General features: G+C 40.1%; 1 protein-coding gene across 1 annotated transcript in view; it reads left to right on the forward strand.

Annotated features, from left to right (window-relative positions):
• Positions 1-14,629: 14,629 nt before the first annotated feature.
• Positions 14,630-19,363, forward strand: part of LOC118839426 (radial spoke head 1 homolog) — a 60,407-nt gene continuing 55,673 nt past the window's right edge. The window contains exon 1 of the mRNA XM_036746890.1: positions 14,630-14,745. Within this exon, the coding sequence (XP_036602785.1) occupies positions 14,689-14,745 (57 nt within the window). The 5' untranslated portion in view covers positions 14,630-14,688. The remainder of the gene's footprint in view (positions 14,746-19,363) is intronic.

Here is a 19,363-nt window from a genome sequence, read left to right on the forward strand (position 1 = left end):
AAGTGTCTGAGGCTGAATTTGAATTCAGGTCCACCCAACTCCAGGGCTGATGATCTATCCACTATACCACCTTGCTGCTTGGAGCATATGCATTCTAAAAAAAAAAAATTATACCCCTTCCAGAAGTGATCTCTTCTGAAGCAACATAACATGTTATAGAGAGATTATATTTCTTCTACTTGGCCCCAGAGGACAGAAGTGAGTGTGGTGAAAGAAAACTTCAAGATAAAGAGTTTATGCTCAGCGTAAGGGGAAAATTCTAACAGCTGTCTAAAAGTAAAATGGAGACCAAAAATAGAGACTGCTGGAAGTCTTCAAGTAGAGACTTAGTGATGACTTTGGAGGATTCCTATCCAGGTACAGATTGAACTAGATGAACACTAAACTTCTTCCCAACGCTAAGATTCCATAACTGATTCTATTTCACTTTCACATTCTGCCTTCCACTATTATTTGGGTTATTTATTTGGGCACATCTCACCTTCGCAACTATACCAATAGCTCCCTGAAGAAAAGGGTTACTGAGCCATCATCTGTTTCACATTTTTATTAATGACTTGGATAGAGGTATAGATAGCATCTTGATCAAAGTACAACTATAGATATTATAGATAACATTATAGATAACATAATATATAATTATAGATAACATGTTGATCAAAGTTAGTGGCTTCTTAGATCAGAGGATACATTATGTATAGCTCCCTTTCCTTTTGTAAGGTAGAAGATACACATGGGCAGCAGTGGGTGCGCATGTGCTGCAAGCGTGTGTGTGTGTGTGTGTGTGTGTGTGTGTGTGTGTGTGTGTGCGCGCGTGTGCACACACACACACACACACACACTTCAGTTGATATGGGAGGCAGCTTCAAGGAGCATGACTTCTGGCACTCAGGACTCAGGGTTGGAGAGAAATAGACCTTGAAAACCAGCAGAATTATATAAGTGTGAGAAGGAAAGAAGGAAGGAAGGAAGGAAGGAAGGAAGGAAGGAAGGAAGGAAGGAAGGAAGGAAGGAAGGAAGGAAGGAAGGAAGTGTGAGGTAAATAAATGAAATGTGAAGACTTCACGGGGAGGATGTGTATAATACTCATATCTATTCATATCTATATACAGGAGTGTTTAAAAATCAAGACATAGGGAAGGGGAAGATTCTGAGGCTGTGAGAATCTGTTTATTCAGCAGTCAGCCTCTAGGAAAGTTTCTTTTTTTTTACTCTGAAACTTTTTGTTCTTTCTTATGGTTCTGGTTTAAAGATTTTGTTCAGTAAGAACAGGGTCATAATGACCTGTTTTCCTCTACTGTAAAGAATGGAGAGGGTTCCCCCCCCCCTTATTCTATTCTCCTTCCTCAGATTTATAGATGTCACCCCACCTGTAATCATTAACTAAGGGAATGGGAATTGGAGTTCCTATGCCTTGATTTCCCAGTTCTTTGTTTAGCTTTTCGCGCTTAGATTGTGAGCCCACCTCCCAGTACATGGTGAGAAGGGGCAGAGGTGGGTGGGGGATGCTTTTGCGTTAGGTATAATAATGATGCTTTGCCCTTTGTATTCTGCCTCCTTTTCTGGTTTAGGTCTGTGCTAGTAGAGGATGCCATATTCTCACGAGAATTGAATAAAATTTAATTTCTGTTCCCACCTTGAGATGGCTCCTTATTAGTATTATTATTTGGTGAGGGTCAAATTACCCCACACAGAAGGAAGGAAGGAAAGAAGGAAGAAAAGAAGGAAGGAAGAAAAGAAGGAAGGAAGGAGGAAAGAAACAAAGAAACAAAAAAGGAAGAAAAAGAAAGAAAGAAAGGAAGGAAGAAAGAGAAAGGAAGGATCCTAAAAATGGCAGAAGAAAGATACTGTCTGAAGAGTAATAGATTCCTCTGTTGAGTTTGTGACCACATGGAAAAGAGTCAATCTAAAAACTGCATCTGAGAGCGGTTGAGCAGTGAATAGTGCCTAATGCAAGCTAATCCAAGACCACCATAGAGACAGTGTGACCAGAAGGGAAACCATATGGAAGGAAACAAGTTAGAAACCAAGCAAACCTGAAGTGAGAAAATAGAAGCAGATAGTACAAGACACAGTCTCAAGTATAGCCTGGCTAGACGAAGAAACCAAGTCTATGCTTTCCCTTTTCAGAACATCAGTCTCTTGAAGGAGCTCATTTCCCAAAATACCCTGAAGGTAAGTGGAAAAACATTATACTCACTTAAGAATGCAAATGTGGTTTTCTACTACTTTAATTTAATTCTGTCTGAATTAAGTGTTTTGCTGTTTCAATACTATTCTTAGGGCAATGATTTCAAAGATTCAAAAAGAGGACCAAAAAGGTACAAGATTCATATATTGTGCTAGAAGTATATAAATTACTGTTTTATTGTCCTTTTATGGGGAAAAAATAATGTTTTAATTTGTATTATTTAGTTTGAATTAAATAATTGGATACTCTTTTTTCCAAATACAATTCCAAGATATTTTAACAGTTTTTAATACCATTATTCTCTTTTCCTGAAGAAAGCGGTTACTCTTAAAAATTTTTTTTCCTTTATCTTTTTGCTAATATGAATATACAAAGGATCTGTGACTTACTCAGTGTGTGAACACCCTTTAACCCTGCAGATTATCATATATCCATGAATTAGTATATAAGTCCTAGGGAGCTTCCTATGGCCTAGAAATTAGTCCCATGTCACACCAGGCTACCTCCAGTCCTCCTAATCTGTATCTTGCCACAGGACCCAGATGGCTCTGTAGGAGAGTGTGAGGCTGGTAACTTTGCATAGCCCTCCCTCACTTAAATCCAATTCATTTGCAAATCATGCCATCACCTTTCTGATGTCATGGTCCTCTTAGAGAATGAAGGACAAATAACAACAACCCTTCTTCAATTAGGATTATTAGCATGGTGATCAACTGATTGTATATATGTGAATTAAAGGCAAAAGTTCCCATTTTCTTAACTTGGTGATTCCACATGAGTCAAATTGGCAAATTGCTAATTTTTTTTTTGGAGGGGGGAAGGCAGGAAAATTGGGATTAAGTGACTTGCCCAAGGTCATACAGCTAGTAAGTGTGTCAAGTGTTTGAGGTCAAATTTGAACTCAGGTCCTCCTGACTCCAGGGCTGGTGCTCTACTCACTGTGCCACCTAGGTGCCCCAGTAAATTACTATTAAAAGTCTCCATGACTTGAACCTGAATCTGAGAATGTCCCCATTCAGATGACAGATATTTGGGAGGAATAGTTGAAACATTGGTTGATGGAGTCAAGATTTTAAAAGTTCTTTATAGGCTAGAATTTGAGTCTGAATTTAAGAAAATGTAATTCAATGGGGATAAATGTGAAGTATTAAACTTGTATTTAAAAAATCAGATTCATAACTACAAAATGCAGGCATGGCCAGACAGCAGATAATCTAATAAAAAAAGTTGCCTTTTCGTGTACTATGAGCTCAATCAGTCAGCAGGTGGATATGACAGCCAAAAAGCTAATACGATTATAGGCTACATTATGAAATGCAATATCCAGGAGTAGGGAGGTGATAGTCCTGTTATACTCTGGCCTGGTCTGACCCTATCTGGAAAACTATGTTCACCTCAGAATGCCATATTTTAGGAAGGACATTGATGAATTGGAGAGCATCCAGAGAAACTCAACTGGAGTAGTGAAAGACTTTGAGATCATGCCCTTGAAGAGCAAATGAAGAAAATAGGGATGTTTAGCCTGTCACAAGTGAAGACTTAGAGGGATATGAAACTGTTTTCAAATATTTTAAAGGCTGTTAAATGGCCCTATGGGATCCATGCCCAAATCCTTGGGGAAGTTAATCTACTCAATTTTAGAAGCCCCACCTTGGGACCCAGCTGTCTTGATTGGATCATAGGATCATAGGCACATAGGTCAGTAGCTATAAGGAGCCCCAAAGGCCAAGGAGTCCAATCCCCCTCATTTTATAGATAAAGAAACTAAGGCCTATGGAGTTTAAACTACTTGCCCAATGTCATATAGGTAGTTAGCATAAGAGGTGGCATAATAATTCACTTATCACTCTATATCTAGCTAGCCCCTCAGTCCAGACCATGATTCAACTTCATATTCCATCTAGTCAAATACTGTAACAATGTTGCTAGCAACTGCTGTGGGGGCATAAGACCAATAACACCAGCTCACAGAAGGGCTGCTAGCACAGGTCCTTCGATCTGATTTTCTAAAGAAAGCAACTTTAAGGGGTTAAAAGTCTTACTTTAATTAAACATACATAGACCATTCATTTAGTTCAGGGGGAAAAGCCAGCACCCTGAACTTCAGAGCAAATACAAACAGAAATTACAAACAGATTAACAGACAGGCTTTTATCTGTCTGACCAAATCACAATACATACAGAGTTACCAGAGAGAAGCACCAACGTCTGGGTTTTCAAAGCCTAGGGTGCTGCTTCAACTGCTACACAGAGTCTCCTTACCAACATACTTTGCCCCAAACGCAAAATGCTAACCTCTAAGTTTATATACACTTTTTCAGGTTCAAAGGGTATCACAAACACCTGACTCAAACCCATGTGAACTAGGCCTTCCCTTGAGGTAAGTGGGTCATCAAAGACTTCCGATTCAATCAAAGGTTCCTTTGTGCTGAGAAGCACTCCAAAACAAAGACAACATAAAGTCCACTTTGCTTGCCATTACATTTGAAAGGCAAAACTCATCAAAAGTACTTGACTACCTCAGCATTCCAAAAGAGAAAACAGTAAAAAAAAAAAAAGTCCCACCCTAATTACCATAACATATACCCAGGCCATCTTGACATCTATTCACTCCCAAGTCTTCCTCCTCACCTCAACCTTTCTTACCTATTCCTTTGGGTGCAGTAATCAAATCAATACTATTATTACTAACCAAAAGTCTAATGTGCTACCTGAAGATTGTAAATTCCCCTTCCCTGGAGGTTTTCATGCTAGGGTTGGATGACCATTTCTGAGATTCTGTGATTCTGGTCATTGTCACTTTGTTTTTTTTTTTAGTACTGCTCATCTGGTATCCACAGTGTCTAGAGATCTATACTATTCCCTCTCTTATCCATTGCAGTTTGCCCAGGTTCAATTTTGAGTTAGGAAAACTGGGCTCCCCTTTTTCATTGGCTCCTTATACTTCTCCCCTACCTTACATTTTGTCTCAAGTCTAGGGGCTCTAAAAAGGGGGGAGTTGGAAGAGAAACACTCAAAGTACAGTGTGAATCTGGTAAAAGACAATTTATTCTAAATATAAATTTATGACTATATATATTATTAAGCACCATTCAATAACCATGAAAGGAATCAGAGCACATCAATATAATACTTCATATAGAATTCAGTAACAACTTATGATTACTAGTTGGGAGGCTATTGTCAAGCCCCATTGGGTCCTAATAAAGTTTGTAGGACTGATAATTATCCATCTTTACATTTTACCTCTTCTTTTCAACTGTCCAAATACTCCATTGCTATTCTGCATAGGATCTGACTCAGTCCAATCCCTTGGTATTGGAACAAAATGACATACTCTTAGGTCATTCCAAAGTTCACAAAAAGAGATCTACTTAGTCATAGCAGAAGAAAGATATTTAACAAGGATCGAGTTGATTCAGCAGAGGGAAATTCCCTTTCCTGAGTTTCCCATTGCTATCTGTTGAGGTTTAGGGTTTATGGGTGCTCAGGACCCCAAAGTACTGACGTGCCAGGTCCTGCCAAATGAATTCGATCCAAGCTTTCTTACAGCCAAAGAGAAAAACAAAGTTTATTAAAGAGTCACCATACTGAGTAGACCCTTAGGGAGCCTGAGCATTTGTAATGCTAATGCCAGCAGGCCAGTTTGAATATGAGCTGAGCTAGATTGAATCTGAGGGTCTTCATGGAGGCAAGATGAGACTTATATACAGAAAGACTGTGGGAAGGATCTAGGGGTGGTTCTGGGGTGATGGGAGGAGGGTTTTAGGGAGGGTCTTGAGGAGAATTCTAAGGAGGATCTTGAATGGACTAGAGTCACTAAAGGTCAGATTCCAGGAATGGGATTAAGGGTGGAAAATAGCTGAAGGTTATCTGGAGATGACAGACAATGGAGGGCTAGGCTAGTTTAAGATTTGGGCATAGATATTTTGATAGGATCAAGGGTGGAAAGTAGCCAGACAATGGAGGGCTAGGCTAAATTATGAGCAACAAGAGATTTGGGCCTAGCAATAATGAAAGGCTCATGGCTTCAAGCAAATGCCTCACCAAGTGGAAAGATTCAAACAGAGTTCAAGGGGGCTCCCAGAGCCTATACCTCATCATATCCACTGGCCAAGTATCAGAGAGTCCTGGAGCTCTTTGTGGTTGTTTTGTTCTTGGGCAATGAGGAGGTGATGTCCATATCCTAAGCTTTTAGTCTCCTGAACTAAGTAAGTCTTAAAGATGGCCTCAATACCTTTTAAGGAAAAACTAGCCTAACTGGCATGGGGGAGTGAGTTAGGATATTGCTTCTACCGTAGCTGGTGAAAACCTGCCATCAAAGTGAATGGACTGGACCAGTCCTTTATTTTTGGTGGCCGTTCTTTCTAATACTTCCCCTTCCATCAGCCACTGCCATTCCAATAGTCAACACTGTTACCATTATGCCAGGCCATGCAGGACATTTGGACCTTTCAGAATTCACAAGTTTACCTGGATACTACTTCTCTGGATACTCACTCACCTAAGATCAGGAAAGAACTCTAAGACACAAAGATGATTCAGACTCTTAACAGTGATATAGTGGTTGAGTGGGAGGCAGGACAGGTATCCTCCTCGCCTTATCAGGAATAGGTCAAAATAGTCCAATAATTCATCACTAGAAAGCAAAGGAGACTGACTGAGAGGCAAGTGTCTTCTTTTGTATATCCACTCAGTTCCAGCTCAGCAGCCAATTATGAGTCTTCATCATCACACAATGTAAAGCCCACAGTATTGAGTCAAGCATGGTTAGAAATACTCCCCTGGAGTTTCCACATGGTCACTTGGAATCAGGAATATATATATATATATATATATATATATATATATATATATATATATATATATATATATATATATATATAATATATCTATAGCACCTAAGAGTGATTCCCTTTTTTTCCTGGAGCAGGGGCTGTGTTCTCAGATCTAAAGTTACACAGGTATTTCAACCACAGATGTCCTGCTGCCCAGTTCATAGCTGTGATACATCCTGAGTCACATCGAGACCATTGGTGGAAGAACTTGCCTAAGAGGAACTTGCCTAAGGGAAGCTTGCTTGCAGGAAGGCTCGCTTGCTGGAAGGCTTTCACACCTTTTGGTACTAAGCTAATTAGGCACTGAGTCAAGATGGTTAAGATGCCTTCTGGCTCTGAGCCTATTAGCTGAAAGTGAATATAAATTCTGAGGTGAGATTTTGCTTTGGGGCTCACTCATGGGAAGAATGTTCAGATGATTTGGCCAGACAAGACTCTAGGTAGCCATTGTTAAGGAGCATGGCAGGGAGGGGGGTGCTTTGTGAACCCAGGTGTTAGAGTTCTCTAGTCTGGTGGCTATTACTTTGTTCAGACAGTTGGAGCCCCATCTGTTGGATCTCGGTGCTAATTTCTCTGCTTGTATTTTCTCCACTGTATCAGTAAGGCAAGATGCATGACCTCGAGGATGACCATGAACATGGCTGTATGGTTTGGAATCACAAAGTATGAAAAACTCTCTAGGTAAAAGGCAGAGGAAGTATAAAATTTATTTAGGCTCCAGAGGCTAAAATCCCAAGACCAGTAACTCCAATTAGATATAGTAGTAGTTATATTCTAAAACCAGTAAGCCCACCTCAATGTAGCAACAAGGAAATTATAATACAGTATTATAGCAAGGAAGCAAGTCGTCTTGTAACCTTCCCCCCTGCTAGGGCCTTCATGGTAAACTCCCTGTAAACTCACGAATCCTAACTGTCTGGTTGCCTGAGTTCTCTACCTCCCTCAGTTCTCTGATCTCTGAAATTCCCTAGTTTCCATTCTCTACTCTGGCTCTCTCTGCAGCTCTGTCAACTCATGAATTCCCACCTCCATAGCTCTCTGCAAATTCTGAGTTCTATGGCTACCTTCTGGGTATATGTACTCTTTTGGGGGGCAGAGGGCTTCAAGCCCAATCAGCAAAAAGGTGTGGACCTGAGGCTTAGTGCCTAGTAAGTAAAGGGATTAGGCCTACCTACAAACAAACCTCTAATTAAGCTTCCCTTAATTGGCCCCACCTGAGACTTATGAATGGGTAGGAAAGCTCTTTCACTTACTGATTGGCCTCACTGCCACATTCAGGGTGATGACCTTTCCCCCAAAGTAGTAAATGACCTTTACCTTCTTTAATTCTCTACTTGTATTTTCTCCATATTCAGGGTGCTGACTTTGCCCCTGAACTAACGAATGACTTATATATGTTTAATTAAAGTAAGATAGTTGACATTTTTTAAATGGTCTCTCCTTTAGAAAAGCAGATCAAAGAACCTGTGCTGGCAGGCCATCCTGGGTGTGCTCGGATACTTGCTGTTACAGTGATTTGCACATAGTAAGCCCTTAATAAATATTTATTAGGTGCATGAAACACCAGGCAATTCACTTTATTTTAATGAGCCTCAGTTTCCTTTATCTATAAAGGGGAGGAGTTGAATTAGATGAGCTCTGAGAAATATTGCCCTTTAAAGAACTTCAAAGATTATCCAAATGCTCCTATTAGTGGGAACATTGAAACCTACAAGAATAAAGTGATTTGATAATTGTCATAATCAATATAATTGCAGTTTATATGATTTTTTTGCCCTTCTTAAATTTCCAAATAAAAATTCAAATCAATAAACATTAATATGCAACATAAGCATATCTCCCTCCCACTCCCCCCACCTCCCCCCACCCCTCCCCCGCACTCATAGGATAGGTTTGCAGTTTTCTGACAGGCTGCATGTGGTGGTAAAATCAACATTTCCACATTTTTGTGGAAATGAGTCAGAAAATGTCAGAATGGTCACAATGAAATCTGAAGGGGTACAGTATCACCTGGTACATCCCAGCCTCATAGCAACCACATCCTACACTCCTGATTAGTTCTGGAAATGCTTGAGCTGATTCAGGTTGTAGGTTTGATTTAAAATTGTCCCAGTGGTTCTAGTCTTGTACAATTCAGTCTTGGGCTGACCTCAGCTCCATGACTGAGAAGGTGAGAAGTTTTAGGAGGACAGAAATAGCTCTAAAAGCTATGATCACAACTCTCTGTAAGGTATCACCCCCAGGCACCGGGCCAGCTTTTACTTGGCAAGAACTTGTGGAAATACTTATTGGTAGAGAAACAGGCAGCTTGGTCAGCTGATGTCTCTACTTCTTACCCAATAAGCTCAACCAAATTAAAACTGGGACCACCTATCCCACAATCCTTTGATACACACCCCTTCAGATTAATTTTAAATTGGTGTCACTTGTATAAAATTTCTTCAAGGCACTAGTACAAATTGATTCACAAGAGTACTTAATACAGTGTCTGGCACATAGTAAGTACTTAAAAAATGTTTATTGACTAAATAAACATATATTGATAAAATTATAAAGCAAACATGTCATTTGATCTTGAGTCCCTGTTCTAGTGTGAGTGAATAATGTACTAGTGTAAGTGAATATGTGACTATGGTGCTGGGAGGCAGGCAACAGCTTCTGTCACTGAAGGATGAAGTCATTGTAAGTAAGGTGGATTGTAGTGTAACTAAGGTGGATTTTAGTATGTGTAGGGCAGAATTTTGTTACTATTTGTCCATAGCCATAACAATCTCTTGTTCCCAGGTATTAGATATGAGTTCTCACAATCATGGTTCAAAACATGTCTACCATGCTTGCTCAGCATTATATAATGATAAATAGTATAAACATTTGTTCTTAAATTGTAAATATCCACTGTGACTGGGCAATGAGTTACAAGGATGAAGTAACATAAAATTGGAAGCTATTGCTGACAATATACCTTCTTTGTCTGTTGCCCTATAAAGCAGGTGGGCACTGGTAGGTGAGGGGAGAATACTTAGGGTGGAATCACAAGCTGGAATGTTGTGTGTGCCTTGATTGGCTCCCATCAAGGCTTGGGGGGAATCTGTGTTTGCCTCAACTGGTCCCCATTGAGGCTTGAGGGCATTTAGGGAGTGCACAAACTATGCCTGTCTTGATTGACCCCATTGAGACATAGGAGTAGTTGCCCCTCTTCCTGCTGGCCCATTTGGGAAGGGTGATTGGAGAATGCTGTAGGAGCTGTATTCCCATTATCAGCAACCCTCTTGTGAGAAGACTAGACTAGAATAAAGTAAGATTATTAAAACCCTCTGAAGCTGTCTTCCTGTCTGACCAGATCAAGAGTGAACCTGTGCTAGCAGCCCTTCTGTGTGCTGGTGTTACCTCTCTTACAGTCATTTAGGCTCAAAGGGTAGATTTCTTCCTTTATTTCCTACCACTACCACCAGACAAACATTGAACCCCAAAGAAACCTGACCATACTCTATGAGAACTCTGAGAAAAGTGTAGAAAATCCTCCTCTGAATTTAATTGAGACAAGTATATGTTAAAAAATTTTCTCAAGAAATTAAGTGTAGTATGAAGCAAAGTGATAGAGAAACCTTAAGAAAGTTATTCATCCCACTTACTGCTAGAGACTCTTTCCTTAGAATTCTATTTCACCTCATGAACCCATTTTGATGTCAAAGTCAGAAAGCCAACATACTCCCTCCAGCACAAAAAATAGCTAGCATCTCCTTTTGGATTAAACTCTTCCACATCTAGTTAGTAATGGGTATGTCATATTTAAATTCTGGCCCCAACCTTCGCCATGGTTCTTTCCTTAATGCTTAAAATGTCATGCTCCACAGTAAAAAACCATCATTTAAGAGGTTGAACCTAGATGGCCACACTGGTGTGCCAGCAAAGGTTTAACAACTAGCTCTCTGAGGGAAAAATGCACACAACATACTTTTAAGTTTAATCTGCATCACTAACATTTTCCCATCACTTTCTTAAGCTAGGCAATCGAGGAAACAATAAATCAAGCCCTGATTTATAACCATTTGTTGATATCCACAGTGTAAATGGTTCACACTAAAAGATTTGAACTGGGAGATCTCAGTTGTACACAGCCTAAAGGGCTCAAGAGAAGGCAAGAAAGTTCTGGTTGAATCAGGGGAGAAGGAACTTGGTCATGCAGCCTGTGTGGTGGTTACCTAAAGCTGTGGAATATTGGCTGTGATGAGAGATTGTATTGGCAATCAAAATGGGCTCTTAGCACTTAATTCAACCAAGTGCCCTTGAAGAGTTTGACCTTTACTTCCTTGGTTAAATTAGGAGTCCTTGATGACCTTCCTGCCTCAAGTGAAAGCCCAGTTTACATGGGTTTGAGTGACATGTTTGTGACATCAGAGGCTTTTAGGCCACATGGGTTTAAGTCGCATTTTTGTGACTATTTTAGGTCACGTGGGTGAGTCACATGTGTAACTCCCCCTTGACCCTGAAAAAGATATAAAACCAGGGGTTGGTTTTCTTTTTTCGGAGCTCTGACCCACAGTAGTAGTGGCTTGAGTGACTCTGGTCCAGCCCTTGTTATGAGCTCCCTGGCTGAACTCAGATGTTTGTAACTATGAATTGTATTTGGTCTGTCTGTCAATGTTTGTAATTTGTTTGTATTTGCTCTGAAGTTTAGGGTGCTGGCTTTTTCCCCTGAACTAAGTGAATGGTATTTGTATGCCGGATCAAAGTAAGATTGTTAACCCCTTAACATTGCTTTCCTTAGTAAAGCAGATCAAAAGATTCTGGGCTTGCATCATTCTCTGAGTTGGTTGTTGTTGGTTTTTCACCCCCACAGCAGCTGCTAGCCAGATTGTTGTAACAGAAGTAAACTGGGATTCATATGGAGGGGAATCTGGCTGAGTCAAGAAAAAAGAGTAAACCACACACTAGATTCTGGAGCAAATACAAGTTTGGAAGTCAATATAAAAGAAGTAGGCTGAGAAAAGCAAACAGCCAAATGTAATCATTGAAAATTCAGTCCTTAAAGTTAAACATATCAGCAGTTACCAAGTATGGGAAATATAGTCAAGACATATCCTATGTAGGTGGGGTAGAGTTGCAGTTTTAAGGTATGTGTAAGGAAAAAAATGTATATCGTAGCAAAAGACAGACTTAAAAATCCTTTAAGTTGCCTTAAAAATACAATACATTATCTTTAAATGGTTATAGCTGGAAAGGGTCTAATTTCTCTTTAAAACAATTCAGTCCATATCAGAGCTAAGCTCTTGTTCTAGCTACCACATTTGAGTAATAGCATTTGAGAGAGAGGCAGAGGGAGAAGAGGGTGGCCAGGTGTGCTGAAACAAGATGAGGCTCATACTTTTTAGAGAAAAGAAGAAAGAAAGAGCCCAGAAGCCAAAGTCACTCCTTTTAAGGTCTACTGAATGGTCAGCTCTTCCTGGCTTAATGATCAATCCTCTATGATGTAGTCAGATAGCAATTATTAAGCAATTACTATTTGCCAGTCTCTCTGCTAAGCATTGAGGATACAAAGACAGGCAAAGGGCAGTCCCTGCTCTTAATGAACTCATAATCTAATGGGGAAGTCTAACATAGACATAGTCTAACATGCAAAGAACTAGGTACAAACCAGCTGTATTCAGGATAAATTGGAAATAATCAACAGAAACTTTTTTGCTAAAGGGTCGGATAATAAATATTTTAGATTTTGTGGGCCACGAAGCAAAATCAAAGATATTAGGTAGGCATTTACATAATGAAAGAAAAAAAATTTCCACAATTTTTTTGATGAAATCCAAAATATAATATTAATAATTAAGTACATTTTTAAAAATATAAGGCTACTAATAGGAAGATTGGGATTCTTTTTGGGAGGAATAACATCTTATTTAATTGAGATTCAAAGTTAGTGTTCTCTATCAGAAGGATAGTCTCCCAGTTGAAAAGTCCCTGGAATGATGCTCAAGACTTTGATCTTCTCAGACAAAAGTGAAAGACTTAGTCTGAGGATTGCCTTCCTGGCTTTTGTTAGCTGGGTGTGACGGCTTTGACTAAAGCATAGTCAAATATCCATGGGATCATATCCTAGCTGAGACGGCTTGACAGACCCAGATGAAATGAGCCCAGTAGACATTATCAGGAAGCAACATCTATCAATGAGGCATTGAGATCCACAGCGCAGCACACCAGCTCAGTTTTGTACAACTCTGCCTCACTTAAATCCAGTTCACACGAAAGTCAAGACATCACCCTGGTGATGTCATTAGTCCTCTTCAAAAATGAAGCATCAGTAATAACAGTATCGGACACGATGAGGTAGAGACTATTTGGCAAAACCAGTGGAGCCCTTTAGAATAGAGACACTAGGTCCAGAAAGGAGCAGGTCCAGTGAACCCAATAGAAATGACTTGACCAGCAAAGAGTAGATCTAAAGGCAGCAGGATCATTACACTTAGAAGACATCAAGGATCCTACAAAGCAGGAGGTACAATCTGCCTTTCTACATATATATATATATATATCACTCATATATAGATATGATCCTTATGCAAGCTCACTTTCCCCACTGATGGTGTGTATATTCATGTGCCCTAGGTTTATGAGACAAGTGGTCTATTGCAAATCTTCTTACTACATTAAATATTTTTACTTTGAAATAATTGTGTTTTCCAAATGAGGAAAAAAGTAATTATATGACCTTATGAGCTATTGTTTTGAGTGGATATGGGCCCACAGAGTACCATGAACCTGGGTAGCTTTTTTGAGGATCCTACTTGTGTCATGGTAACTACATATAAAATAATGTTCAGAACCGAGAAAGTGATAGCCCTGATGTACTCTGAACACATCTAGAGTTATGTCTTTAGTTCAGGGTACCAAGTTTTAGGATGGACATTGACAAATGAGAACGGCCAGAGGTAGGGCAACCAGGTGAAATTACTGGAGGCTCAGCCATACAGGATGAATTGAAGGGACTGGAGATATTTAGCCTGGAGAATAGTAGATTTAGGCATGCCAAGATAACTGTCTTGAACTATTTTAAAGAGCCATTTTATGAGGAAGATGGATTAAAATGGATGAAAGTTACAGAAAGCAGATTTATGTTCCACGTAAGAACAATTTCCTAGGAATTAGAGTTACTTCAAAGTGGAATGAGTTGCTTTGGGAGACCGTGAATTCACAGCCACTTTTGGTGGGTGGTGGGGGGAAGGCATCAAAAAGAACCTCTAACAATCTATTCTGTTTCTGAGATTCTATGACTATACACGTTCCTGATTCTTTCTCGTCGCATTCTAGTTCCCTCTCTATTTAGCTGCCTTCGGGACAAGCAGGAAAACAAGACCTTGTCTCCGTTGCTATGGGTTGCTATAACAACCGCTGCACGCTCAACATTGCCTCCTCTCATGCAAACACTCCCCCTCCCCCATGCTTGTATCTTTTGTTGTTTCCTAGATTCTCAACTTCGGCCACGCCCCCGCTCACTCCTCCCGGGCTGGGAAAGGAGATCCTGAAGTTGGGGATGATTAGTTTAGGGCTGGAGGAAGAAGGTGCGCACCAACGCATCTCATCTTCTTGCTTGCTTGTTGACGGGAAACCGGCGGCCCGAAGTGATTAAACCACTCTGGAGCCAGCGCTCCTGGTGCTGGTGAAGTCATGTCTGATGATGTCTCTGAGGAATTTGAGGAAGAGGAGAAATTGCCTTATCTCGGGGTGAGGATGAAGTTTATGGATTCGGGGTGAGGAAAGAGGCAGAAGGGCGGAGGAAGAGGGGGACATCTTTATCTGTCTTGTGACTTCAGTCTTGGACAGCATCAACATTCTCTCCTCCAGGATGCTCTCTTTGCTTGGCTTATTAACAGTGCGAATAACATGGTTAACAGAGAACTCTGCTCCGGTTTGTTTACTTCCAATCTTCCTGAAAACTATCCTGTTTTCTTTAATGGAACATCGTACCTTCCCTGCCTTCTTGTGTGTCTCAAGAATTTTTTTTTTTGCTCTCTCTATATCTATCTTCTAGCTTTCCCTCCCTCCCTCCCTCCCTCCCTCCCTCCCTATTTCAGTGATCTCATCAACTCCAATATTTGGTGTAATGCAGTAGAAAAAGTGTTTAACTTTCCCCCTGAGCTTGGAGTCTGGGGGAGCCTGAATATGAATCAGCCACTTGAGACAGAACCTTTCTGGTCCTCTCTGTGAGAGGCAGATGGTAGTGTGTATAACATCCACCCTTCGGAAAACCCCTTTAACCATTAGTTCCTCCATTTGTAAAATGAATGGCTTGCATTAGATGCCTTCTGAGATCCCTTTAAGACCTGAATCTATGCTACTATGACCCTATACCAGACAGTCATACATATACATAAATACATATGGGTAGAGATTAGACCTATGATTTGAGTGCATTCTACCAGTCCCAAGTGGATACATTCTTGGTGATTTATAGCCTTAGAGGTTTGCCTAGAGCACTGAGAGATTTTTACTAGCCAAGGGTCATCCAGTATGTGTCAGAGGTGAAACTTGAAACTAGATTTCCCAGGCTTTGAGGCCAAATTTCTGTCCACTACACCATACTGCCTATTTTCTCTCTCCTGAACTTCAGTCCCACGTTGCCAACTGCCTCCTGGACATCTCCACCTGGCATCTTAAGCTCATTATACTCTCCCCATCCCCATTACAATTTCATCCCTAGTTCCGTGGAGACTATCATCCTTACACCCAGGTTTGCAATCCTGTAATCAGCCTCCACTTTTGACTCTGTTACTTCCATGTTCAGTCAGTTGCTAAACCTGGCCATTTCCACCTCAACAACCCTCACATCTGTCACCTTCTTACCCGGGTGTTGCAAATGACTCCAAGCAGCTCTATTCTTCTCTCTCTTCTAGGTCTCTGCTCAAAACCTTCTGTGGAGGTCTCTGGCTCCTTGTATAAAAAACAAACTAGGTTGTGCAGTGAGTAGAGCACTGGCCCTGGAGTCAGGAGGACTTCAGTTCAAATCTGACCTCAGACACTTGACACACTTACTAGCTGTGTGACCTTGGGCAAGTCACTTAACCTCAGTTGTCCAGCCTTCCCCCCTCAAAAAAAAAAAAAAGAACAACTGACCCACCCAAAGAAACAGGGGACAGAGTGTAGTAGTCAGGTCCAATTATGAAGTATTCCTTGGGCATCTTCCCATCTTCCTCCTCAAAAACAAATTCCTCCTGGTATTTAAAGCTTTTCACTATCTGGTTCCAGCCTACTTTTCCAGACTTGGATTCTCCTTTCCAGCCCAAATGGCTTACTCATTGTTTCCAGACCTTTTCAACATAGTATCTCTTATCTTGGTGTTTTTGCACTGTCCCCCAAGCCTAGAACATATTCCCTCCTAACTTCTTTTAACCTTTTCTTATAGTCTGGGGTGTCACCTCATGAGAGGTTTTTTTGGGTTTTTTTTTTTTGTTTTGTTTTTGTTTGTTTGCTTTTCTCTCTCCTTATCTTGTATTTACTTATCTGAGTGCTTTATCCCAATAACTCTTTGAAAGTCAGGTAATACTTTTGTTTGTTTTGCTCTGTTTCTCAGTAACACACACTATGCTTTAAACCTAGTAGGCTCTTGATTGACTTTCTTGGGTCAGTACGTTTGTCTTGTACCCTCCCCAGATATCTGGGGGGTCAGGTTTGGAGTGGATTCTGGGAAGGGATAGCTGGAGGATAGAGAAGAGCCTAAGGGTGGAAAAGGTATTTTCCTGAGTCTCCCTTTCCACTCCACCTATCCCAATAGAAATACCCAGAGATCTAACCTGTGGCTAAGTCCACGACTGCAGTAGAAACAAGTGCCAGGACTTTGTGACTGAGGAGTGCTATAACATACACGATCCAGCTTTTGGAGCTCCCTTTGACTTTTGATTTCTCCAAAATGACAGTGATTAGCAGCCCATTCATTTCTTCTTGTTTTTCCCCAACTGCCTCCCAATCCTTCCTTCCTGTTTCTTCTAAGCACTTTCCTTTTTAAATGCTCCTCTTCCTCTCTCTCTTCATTCTTTTTCATTGCTCTCCTGCCCCCTAACAAACCTCCAGAAAAAGGCTGCATACTGGTATCTTCCAGATACTGATCATGCCATTCTATTCCTTTTTTAAATAGTATTTTATTTTTTCCCAATTAAATGTTTGTGGAAAATATTATACTATTTTATATCATTTTTGTAATTTCAATAAGACTCAGGGCCTGAACTACTTAACCAAAAGAAAAGCCTGATCCTAACAGTCTCTTTGTTCTCTGAGTAAGCTCAGAGATATCTCTATCTTATATCAACAAAACCCAGATGGAGCATTTCTTGCTCTGTCCATGGCCATTAAGGGTGAAAACCTTGACCCCAGACACTATCTTGAATTATGTGACTTTTCCTTATCTTAATATTTTATGGGCATATACTATGTTGTGGAATGTTAATGGCAAATTAAACACAGAGATCCTGGGGTTGTAATTCCAATTGACACTTTGTCAACTATCTAATTTGTTGTATTTACAATCTATTCCATTAAGGAAAATCCTCTTCTTGTATCATGGTTAAACATACATGGGGGTCATAAAAATGAGGTCATACAGGCTTGCTAGCTCTGCTAAAATAACGTATATAAGTTTTCTCATTGCTTTGTTCAGGCAGCCAGAGCCTATACTCTGACTCCTTGTATGTACAAGTAAGCTAGCTCCGCTATGCTTTAAGGGAAAATAATAAACAACATGGATTTTTCTATCACCTAGCTCTGTTGTTTCCTTCAACCAAATTTTCAGGTTTAACATGTTAAAACAATTTTTAGCATCCATTTTTACAAGATTTTGAGTTCCAAATTTTCTCCCTCCCCTCCTCTCTTCCTAAAATGGTCATGCCATTATAGTCTTGAAAAAGCTTACTCTGGTTTCCCATTGTTTACATCATAAAAGCCAAATTTGTCAATCAAAGTTTTCTATTATGTTTTTCCAATAATCCTCCCCCCTTTTTAATGCTTTAAAGCTTATAAAGCACTCTATAATAATTCAATATCGTGATATTTTAGAGATGAGCAAACTGCTATTGAGGGTTAAGTGACTTGCCCCATCTGACTCAGTGTTTAGCACAGTGCTGGTGCTGTCTGGTCCTTCATAAATGCGTGGTGACCTGAATGCACAAAGCTAAGGAGTGTCAGAGCTAGGGTTTAATCCCACTTTTCCTGAATCCCAAACTGAAGACCACTGCTTCAAGCTCTCCCCCTTCACAAATTATGTTCGAAGCAAACCGAATTTACTCCATGCACCCAGAACATTTCCCACTCCCTCCATGCCTTTGTTTGAAACACTCTAGGTTTAGAATGTTCTTCCCCACATTTCCTATCGTTCAAGGCCCAGATCAATTGCAGTTTTCCTTCTGTGGAGCTCTCCCTCTGCCAGAAGTCATTGCTCACTTCTCAGAATTCTCACAGCACTTTTGTCTCTTCCCTCCTTATTTTAACAATCATAACAGTAACTTGTATTTTTGTAACAATTTGAGGTTTACAAAGTGCTTTCCTAATGACAGCCATGTCATATTCTAGGCACTATGATAAGGTTGAAAGTTTTGGATATGGACACAGAAAATGGTTCAATCCCAGCCTCATTTTCCCAATTTATAAAATGGGAAATAATAAAATGGGAATGATTCTCTCACCATTTACCTCAAACCAGGCCTGCACAACATACAATCCAAGGGCCACTTGTGACTTGCTAAAGGATTTCAGGTGGTCCAAGAAAAATGCAGAGGATGTGAAAGAAAGTAAAGATGTAATAAGTGCTTTGTCAGTGCCCCGCTTAACCCACCTTCCACTAGTCACTGTTGTGCCCATCATGTAACTTGGTGGGTAGGTTGCCACTGTGCACTCTCTCCTATATGTCGTATGTCCCAAGGTAATGAACCATTGTCAGTCTATCTTTACCTGAGAGAAGCAATTTCATGATAAATAAAAATCTTGATAAGTGTAATTAATTGATATTAATTGAAATTTCCCTTTTTAAAAATATGGTTTATTTGCAAAATAGTTTAATCATTAATTATAGCTTTACTTGGAAAGTGAGCCACTAAAGATCTATCTGAAAAAGTTTACCCTGTTTTAATTTTGGCCCCTACCTACTGCCAAGTTGTGCAGGTCTTCCTCAAACATTAAAGCATTATATGAATTTGAACTATTATTTGGTATTAGAGTTATTTGTGTATTCCTTACCTCCTTTACGCCAAGGCAGAGAACATGCAGGAGGACCTTGTAAAAGTCAACAAACATCTATTAATTGCCTGCTATGTGCCAAGCATTGTGTTATGTGCTGGATAAAAAGAAAGGCAGAAAT

This window comes from Trichosurus vulpecula, chromosome 2 (genome assembly GCF_011100635.1).
Source record: "Trichosurus vulpecula isolate mTriVul1 chromosome 2, mTriVul1.pri, whole genome shotgun sequence".
Classification (NCBI taxonomy): domain Eukaryota; kingdom Metazoa; phylum Chordata; class Mammalia; order Diprotodontia; family Phalangeridae; genus Trichosurus; species Trichosurus vulpecula.